General features: G+C 30.8%; 1 protein-coding gene and 1 long non-coding RNA gene across 2 annotated transcripts; one reads left to right on the top strand and one right to left on the bottom strand.

Moving 5' to 3' along the window:
* Window positions 1-144: 144 nt before the first annotated feature.
* Window positions 145-5,643, top strand: LOC108459191 (ethylene-responsive transcription factor ERF114). Its single transcript, XM_053026804.1, has 4 exons — window positions 145-261; window positions 668-815; window positions 2,396-2,935; window positions 4,786-5,643. Exons 1-4 carry the CDS (start codon window positions 145-147, stop codon window positions 5,322-5,324), a joined length of 1,344 nt encoding a protein of 447 aa, XP_052882764.1. The 3' UTR covers window positions 5,325-5,643.
* Window positions 5,644-7,489: 1,846 nt separating this feature from the next.
* Window positions 7,490-9,201, bottom strand: LOC108460053 (uncharacterized). The gene is made up of 3 exons (XR_001867452.2): window positions 8,998-9,201; window positions 8,439-8,689; window positions 7,490-7,849 (listed from the first exon to the last, which is right to left on the bottom strand). It is a non-coding gene; the product is annotated as an uncharacterized LOC108460053 (long non-coding RNA).
* Between the last annotated feature and the right edge of the window lie 249 nt (window positions 9,202-9,450).

Consider the following 9,450-nt stretch of genomic DNA (forward strand, 5'->3'; position numbering starts at 1 on the left):
GTTCAAACTTTTTACAATGGTTTGAATCCTTTGACTAGGCAAATAATTAATGCAGCAACTGACAAAACACAGAATAATGAAACACCTGAAGCAACTCAAGAATTTATTAAGGAGATGACACTGAATAACTATCAATGATAAGGTATGAGAACAAAGCTTACTAAGGCAGTCGATGTTTTTAATATAGATGCAGTTGCTATGTTGGCAAGTCAAGTGAAAGTGTTAAGTAAAAAGATTGATGGTTTGAGTTGCAATAAACAGGTGAATCTGAAAATGCAATGTGATGCAACTGGAGCGGGGATTATCAATCCGAAATGTTTGCCCTTCAAGTCTAACATGGAGCATGAGCAAGTCGAATTTATGGATAATAATTCTAGACCTCAGAATAACTCTTACAACAACAATTATATTCTAGGATGAAGAAAATCATTCGAATTTTTTTTGGGGTGGTTAAGGAAATAAAAGGCACAACCCCCTCTGGGTTTCCAACCACCTTATCAATAAGAAAAGAAGTCGAGTTTGGAAGAGATGTTAACTAAATTTATTTCAGTGTTAGAAACTAGATTCTAGAGCACTGAAATAGCTTTGAGGAAGTAGCAGGCATGTATTCAGGGTCTCGAGAATCAAATTAGTCTGCTTGTTAAATTGTTTTCGGAGAGAGAACAAGGTTGTTTACCTTGTAACACTGGAACCAACCCAAAAGAGCCATGTCCACGCAATCACTATACGAAGTGAAAAAGTGTTAGCGAAGCCTGAAAAAAAGCGGAATTTAGAAGCTGTTGAGAAAAAAGATGAGGTTGCGGAATGCAAGAAAAGTATAAGCCGGTAGTTTGAGAATACAAACTACCAATTCCATATCAGGCAAAGTTGAAGAAATACCGCATTAATGAACAATATGGTAAATTTCTTGAACTTTTGAAATAAAATTGGATATTAACGTACATTTTGTTGAAGCCTTTTCGTAGATGCCAAAGTATACAAAATTGAATATTAACTTACCTAGTAAAAGGTATCGATATATTTTGATGGGTATCGATACTTGTTATAATTTTTGAAAGTTCATGAAAAACAGAATGCAAAATTGGTATCGATATAAAGTTTTGTTAACGATAAAATTTTAAACGTATGGACACTTATTGTTTATGTTCAATTTTTTCATTCAAAATAGAGAGCAGTTTTGATATCAATAAAAGATAAGGTACCAATAAAAATTGTACAAGTATCGATACATCTTGGAAAATATCGATACTACTTGTAGGGAACAGTTTTACAATTGATTTGAAACTGTATTAATTAAGTTCAAGAGTTTAAATTCATTTTCAAAATATTTTCTAAGATGTTTGGAAGGTTTGAAATATTATTTATGCTTTGAATTCTTTGTTCAAAAACAAAGTTTTATTTAAATATATTTTTGTTTGTTATATCAAAATAATTTATCAAATAAATTAGTTCAGTACTTTTCTGTACCCTCTACCTAAGCCCTGTTTCAACATTGTAAAGATCTTTTGATTGGTGTGTCATCTCGTTCTATAATGGTGGAGATTTGATTTTCAAGCAAGCCTATGGTAATAACATTTCTTATTTAACTATTGAGTGCACATTATTTGGACCTTAAACACCTTAAGTGCTTTGAGTGACCTTCGTGAGGGTGTCAATTCTTGTTTACTTTGAATTTTAGGTAATTGTTGAGATAGGGGAGACGCCTATGTTTTATGCCTCAAAATCTTTGCTTGGATTGCTTGTGTTCTTTAGTGTCATTTTCGTTTAAATTTCCAATGCATGATTATTCAAATATTCACATTTGATTTTCATTTAAAAATCACGTTTTCTTGAGTATTCTCTTTAGTGTCATTTTTAAGTTGTTTTCCGTTGCTCAGTGCTCAATCCTGTGAAATCAACATGGCCTACCACACACGCTCCGTGTGGCTCATTTTGCTTGCTCTAACACTTTAATTTTCACTCGCTTTATTCTCAAGTGCTCTATTAAGCATTAAAACGTGAATTTAAAGGATTAAGAGTATAAAATTCACAATTAGCATCGGATAATCACCCAAAACACGTTAAGAATAAGGTTAAAATATGTTACTTTTAGCACTTATCAATAAAAAATGAAAACAACATAAAATACTATATAAAATATTATTTTAAAAAAATATAAAAGAGTTATTGATATTTTTATTTATTTGAAAAATAATTATTTTAAAATTATTTAAGGAAAAACTTTAAAACATTATCAAATAATGCTAAAAAATCATAGGATAAAGCTCAATTTATTAAAATAAAGTTAAAACCTAAAATTAATATTAAAAATAAATTAAATTATCACGCATTAAAAAAACACAAAATTTTTTAATCGAATCGGAACAAATTTAATCCGTCGAGTAAAATATTTAAGGATGGTCCAAATCTTATTTTCCTCTTCTAATTTCATCACACTTCCCTCTCTCTCTCTCTATATATATTATCCCAACTTACAACCCTATTTTCCTCCTCAAGTTTCCTCCCACATCCCCCAATTATATATTTTATCCCAACAAACATCTTCCCAATCCCAAACTCGATCCGATCCATCCCCCATATCTCTCCCTTCATATTGATTACCCGTGGCACCTAGCTATCTATCAAAGTATTTTATGTATCTCCCAACTACTTAGCCTATACCACTCATTCAAAATCTTTGAGAAAAATAAGGTGGATCATCGAAGGCATGGGAAACGGCCACTTCCACCCGAAACATCGGCGGAGAAAAGACAAGGACCCGATGAGTTCGGAACAGCTTCTTGGCCTGAATCAGCTGATACGTCAGCCATCGTTACGGCTCTTACTCAAGTGATAGGCAGCGATGATCAGCAGCTCATTGGTTTCCCACAATCATCGGCGCCCTCCTCAGCACAGCCACACACTGGCCCTCCTCAACTCGCAGTTCAAGATCAAGGTGCATATAATTTATTCTTATCTTTTTTTTACTATAACCAAAAAAAGTTATCTGTTTATTGAAATTTGATTGGTAATAAGGTTGCAAAGGCAAACAACTAGGGTTTGTTCCTTTTTAAGTTACGTGTTGATCTACCTTGTCTTGGTTTTACCTTTCCTTTTCAGTGTGTAATAAATGGCTCTTCAAGTGACTCAAAATGGAAATACTAAAAGTCTGTAACGTAGGGTTGGTCAAAGTTCAATGTATCTACGCCTAAACCTTAGCTACTTTCCTTAATGAAGTCTCTCTCTTCCAATCCCTTTGCCTCTATAAATAAATTAAAATTTTGCACTTTATTGTCAACTGTGTTTACACCTGACATTTTTCATGCTTTCACAAAACAAATACATATATATTTATATATAGGAGTATTATGGTCATCATAATTCCAAGTGTCTTGATCGTATAGCAAGCTAGTTAGCTTGTTCTTACATGTACATATATATATTCTAGTGGATGAAGCTGTCTTTTTTTATTATCAACCTAACGTGCCGGGATCTATTACGTGGATTGGGATACATTCATTCCTTTTTTCATTTTCGTCCTTGACCAAGAAACTTTTCTTTTTTAAATTTCTCAAACTTACATTCCTTGCTTTTAAATTGTGCCTAACATTGAAAATGATTACTAATGAGATGGACATTACTGCTATCTATTTTTTAGGCTTGAGTTGACATGTTTTAGCTTATAGAACTTGTTAAGTGGAAGAAGAAAAGTAGGGAAATAAAATACATTGAACCCTCATAATTGCATGCATCTTTTTCTTCCTTTTCCAATGCATTTGCCAAATGTATGGCGTTAAACCATCGTTCTTAAGTGCAATTTCACCTAACTATATATGAGAAGGGATCCACATGCTTTTAAATTTTAGTATTTTTACACATTTATATATATATATATATATATATATTGGAATTAGTATTTTAAATTTCAATTGTTGAATTTATCATGTAAATTTTTAATCTATTCAATCTCATTGTATTGATTAAGATTATTGTCTTTATTTTGAAAGTTTTTTTACATGAAGAGCTAGTCATCTTTTATTTACTCAAAATTTGAGATACATGATCTACGTGAGTCCAACATAAAGTATAATTGTTGAATTGTTAAAATATGACTAATACAAAATGTTATAGAAATATATATTGTAGTTTTATTCACTCACATAAATTTTATACGATTAATATTTTAATAATATAATTGTTGAATTCATCAATATAATTGATGCATGTTACTTTTGAATTGATCTGATATTTTTATTATATTGATCCAAAATGATATCTTTGTTAATATATATTTAATGGTTGAAAGTTTTTTATATAGAAAAAATATTTTTTATCGATAATGATTGATTTAAAATTTTACATGTTGAATTGTTTAAAACTATTAATTATAATAAAAATTATGAAATTGTTTAAAACTATTTTTTTCGTAAGGCCTTCCTTAACTTTAATCCAACTACGCAATAAAAGGAAACAAACTTTGGTAATCAATTTTGGACATAAAATTACTTTCATATAGATTATGCTATTAATTACACAAAACTACTTTCACTGATACTTCAGTTCAGTATTGGGTGTTATGAGTTTTTGCTTGTTACTTGATTTGTAACCTTATATTTGGCTTGGGAAGAAAAAAAAGAAAAAGCACAACCTAAGGCCTTCACCACTTCTTGCTTCCCTTTGTATCATGATTGCATGCAAAAACAGACAAACACGTTAATTTGCATATGTAAAATACATAAAATGTTTATATCATAAAATTATATATATCATGTCATGTCCTAATGCATTGGCTTTACGCATGTGAAGAAAATACAAGAAAGAGACATTACAGAGGAGTGAGGCAAAGGCCATGGGGCAAATGGGCGGCTGAAATTCGTGACCCAAAGAAAGCAGCCCGAGTCTGGCTCGGCACGTTCGACACAGCTGAGGATGCAGCTCTTGCATATGATAAAGCAGCTCTCAAGTTCAAAGGTACCAAGGCCAAACTAAATTTTCCCGAACGAGCTCAATGGAATATGGAAGCGCCGAGTCCAGGAGATTCAAGCACCATGCGACCTGAACAAAACCCTACACCACTAGCCCCACCTTCATCATGGTCTCAGGATTCATATCCCCACTTGCTTCAATATGCACAACTCCTTTCGAGCAGTAACGATGCTGACATCTCCTATTATACTTCAAATCTCTTCAATGAACAGCAACCTTTATCTCCACAGTTTCCTTCGATGTCTGCATCATCACAGCACTACCAGCAAGACCTCACAAGATTTTCAACCGAGTACCAGAGCTCTGACTATCAGGGGCAATATGGAAAGGACTTTGATCCAAGTAACAGAAGCCAGTAAGAAATTATTAGTAGCCTTTTTCTTCAAGTTCTAACTCAAGAGAATTTGATAAATCTACTTTACTACAACTACACATTTGATTAGGCCGGGAAATAGGATAATACCGTAAGCACTCCCATTTCATACTTGCAACGCCCACTCTTTTATGTATTTTATAACTTTCCCATCACATGATCCCTATTGGACATGGCGATTAGGGGTTCTTCATTTTCTACCTTCAATGGAAAGTTGGATCAACAATCGGGCATGTTAGTTCAGTTGATGTTGTTTTGATCGAATTTGAATGACGTAAATAGGGTAAGAGGAGTTTGGTTTTAAATTCTATCACCATCATTAATTCTTCTCTTCCATTTTGCACAAATTCATCTGAAGCATAATAATTGCAACTATATATAATCTAAAATGAATTTTTTAAAATAATTCGTGTTCTTTTTATTTATAGAAATAAACTTACAGGTTATAAATTGAATATGTATAAAATTTATTAACTTTAATTTGATAGCGATTAACACCTTCAGTAGGTAATCTTACATTCCCTTAATAATGTGATATTTTAATAATTTCACTCCAATTTTAATGATTTTATTATTCATTTTACTTGAAGCATTATGAAATAATAATGAAAACTAATGAATCTTTTATAGCAATTTCACCATCCTTATTTTATCATTTTGATTAAATTTTCCCATATATGACAACAAATAACATTTTTAATCACTTTGATTGAAAAAGAAGTGCTAGTTGCTTCAACCTTTATGCAGTAAACAATAAGCAAATCCTACCATGATATAATTTTATCTCCATAAACCAAATAATGGACTAAATGTATATGTCTATTTTCAAAAAATTCTTGGTCTCATATATATATATATATAATATGTCTATTTTCAAAACGGAAGAAGATTAGGAGGAGCACTACTTTCAACCAAAACTGGGGTCATGAGAAGACAGATATTAATATTCCGTGATTAGCATCAACGTCATGCATGAACTAAACTGTAAAATTCTTAGTTTTAGATTTTAACCCGTCTTTAAAAAATAGAAGAGAAAAAAGCTATACGGCTTTCTTTCGTAACTTTCCATGTGATTTTGCAACCTTGAATACTGAGTTTTAAACTCTTCCATGTCTAGTTTTTGTCCGATCTCTTGTTTGTTCCTCCTTAGTCCTTACCAGAGTGGGGCAACACGACACACGGTTCTCCAACATTTACCATTCCTGGCACTATCTTAAATTAGATGATGCTACTTAGTTATTTATTAATAATAAAATACTTTGTAGTAGTTTTAATTTTTAATAAAATGACATCATTATCATAATATATCAAATGTGAGTTTTCTTATGTTGATTTTACTGTTTATGTTTAGAATTCATTATCGTCTTTCTCAGTAATATTCTTTCTAATATTTGAATCTATGTTTTCTTTGAAAATATAATGTATCTAATTATTACACTTAACATTTGTCAATAAATATGAGTTGATATTGTATTATAATATACACTCTCTCCATTTTAGTTCTCTTATTAATTTTTGTCAGTCAAACAAACTTAATTTTTAAAATATTGTATTTGATCAAACTTTAAAATAAATATTTTGAGAAGTTTGAAATTCAAAGTATGCAAATTATACTTTCGAAAATTTTTGTTTTATAGTTTTATTAAAGCTAATAGTCAATGTTCATGATCCGAAAAGCCATATGAAGGAATATTACATTTATGACAGTGAAAGAAAATTTTATTTTAAAATTAAATATAAATAGAATGGTAATAAAGTAATAATTTTAATTTTTTATTTAAAGAAGATATAAAAATATAAAGTAATAATATTAATTATAGTTTAAAAGAAGGACGTTTTATTTTTATAAAGTGGTTAAGGGTTCCAAAATATTGAGAAAGCAAAATTCAATAAGGCTATGTTTGACTGAAAATGACTTCCGGAAAATGATTTTTGGAAAGTGATTTACTTTTCTGGAAAAGTTAATATTTTCTAGTGTTTGGTTGAATCTGTGTAAAATATTTTCTGTTGTTGGTAGATTCTCTGAAAATATTTCAAAAAAGCTATTTTAAACGAAACAAACATATATTTGACATTTTCTCGCTTTTTAATTGTTTAGCTAAATTCACTTTCTTGAAAATATTTCAAAAAAAAACTATTTTAAAAAAGCTATTTTAAATGAAACAAACATATATTTGACTTTTTCTTTTCATTTAATTGTTTAGCTAAATTCACTAAACAAATTGTGTAAACCAAACTACAACATTATGACTGAATTCACAATTTTTTTACATGTACATATACATACATAAATATAACCATGTTACACAAGGCACTTGCACAAGGAAAGGGAAAAAAATTACAAAAATCCATTAATACACAAGTTGTGTCCACAAGCAAAGGAGCATTCCCATATTAGCATCATCATCTTGCTGTAAGTGACCAATGAAAGATGGCATACTTAAAATCCAAACTTCAATGGCCCTAGTATCTCCCATGCTTCTTCGGTAATGGCTCTGCTTGTTCTTCATTCTAAAAACACACCGTAAAAGATTCCATGTCAATTAGAGAACAAATAAAATTTTGTTGAAAAAGGGTTAACTAGCCTTCCATTCTATTTAAAAGGAGGTAAACAGGACCATCTATTATTGCCAACAAAATCAAAATGAAGATGCAAAACTAGTTCATATTTGAACCATCTTCTTTGGCATCAGCTGAATTACATTACATCTATATTAATAAAATCAAAATGAAGATGCAAAACCAGTTCAAATTTGAACCATCTTCTTTGGCATCAGCTGAATTACAGTACATCTATATTAATAAAACCTGCAACAAAATTACAACAAAACCCTATGTTTCATAATACAAATTCTCCAACCTATGAACCTGTAAACCAAGATTACAAGTGAACAAAGTCGATATAACTTTTCACAACCTAATCAGCCATCTTGTACACATCACTTCTGTGAAAGATTATACTTCAACTGAACAGATAAAGGTTCAATTACTTTGCATCATATAAACCAATCTTACAAGCCGATTAGTGCATGAGAAAACACACATGAAAATTTTATACAATCACAATTGGTTAGAAAATATCATAGGTTTATTTGCTCACATATCGTAATTGTCCCCATTTGAAATAGAAGCAATACTGTGAAAAGGAACTTCTTAATGCCCATTGCTAGAGCTAAAGGAAGACCTACTTGCTCTCATACTTTGGGTCATGGATACCAGTGTGTCAATGTGCATTTGATAAGAATCTGCAAGACTAAAACCAAGGATTCTCTGCTCGTTCCTTTCTGCTCCTCAATTATATGAGAACTACAGGAAATGTTGATTTCTGGGTAGGGATTACACCACTCAGGCCTAACCATAATATTTACCCAAATCAATTACAGTAAAACGAGAACAACGAGAAAAAGAATTAAAAGATTAAATCAAAAACGAGAACGGAGATCAACTCAAAAGAAGTGCATATCAATAGGGGTGATAATAGGGGCAATCTGTAAATTCCTACTGCACTAGTTGTACTGCTTAAACAGGACAAATAATTCTTGGATCGATCACGCAAATTTGCTAAGAGATTGAAAAAAAAGAAAGAAAGATGGATAACAAAATCAGAATCATCGAAGAGATAAAAATGGGTAGACTAGAGAGAATATAAAGGAGGGTACCTGGCAATGGCATTGATTTGCAACCCAAGGGGAAGGGGAAGAGGAAAGGGGAGAAGATTTAGCAGAGTGTTGGGATGTGAAGGGAAAATCGATTAGAAAATGTCTTGCCGAAAAAAAAAGTGTAAGACATTTTCCCAAAAGAAGGCATCATTTTCTCGTGTTTTGAAAAAACTTTTATGGTGGGAATTTATTTTCCACCAAACAAACGGTGGAAAAGATTGAAAATATTTTCTAGAAAAACTTTTACAAGTAAATAAATGAAGCCTAATTTTAAAATTTGATAATGCTTAAGTGCTTAAGATTTTTATATATGCAAATTAAAAGTTTTATTTACATTCGATTATTAAATTCAAAAAAAAATCTTTAGTTGTATAGGAAATATTTATATGATATATCCATATGTTGTATAAAACGAATATATTAAATGCAAAAAGTTTTTTATCATAATAAAAG

This window comes from Gossypium arboreum, chromosome 4 (genome assembly GCF_025698485.1).
Source record: "Gossypium arboreum isolate Shixiya-1 chromosome 4, ASM2569848v2, whole genome shotgun sequence".
In the NCBI taxonomy this organism is placed as follows: Eukaryota; Viridiplantae; Streptophyta; class Magnoliopsida; order Malvales; family Malvaceae; genus Gossypium; species Gossypium arboreum.

Coding starts and splice junctions, on each gene's coding strand:
- LOC108459191 (XM_053026804.1), top strand. CDS start 145: ATGAGAACAAAGCTTACTAAGGCAGTCGATGTTTTTAATATAGATGCA. Junction 262..667: donor GTTTGAGTTGCAATAAACAG/GTGAATCTGAAA, acceptor AGAGAGAACAAG/GTTGTTTACCTTGTAACACT. Junction 816..2,395: donor GGTTGCGGAATGCAAGAAAA/GTATAAGCCGGT, acceptor AAAATATTTAAG/GATGGTCCAAATCTTATTTT.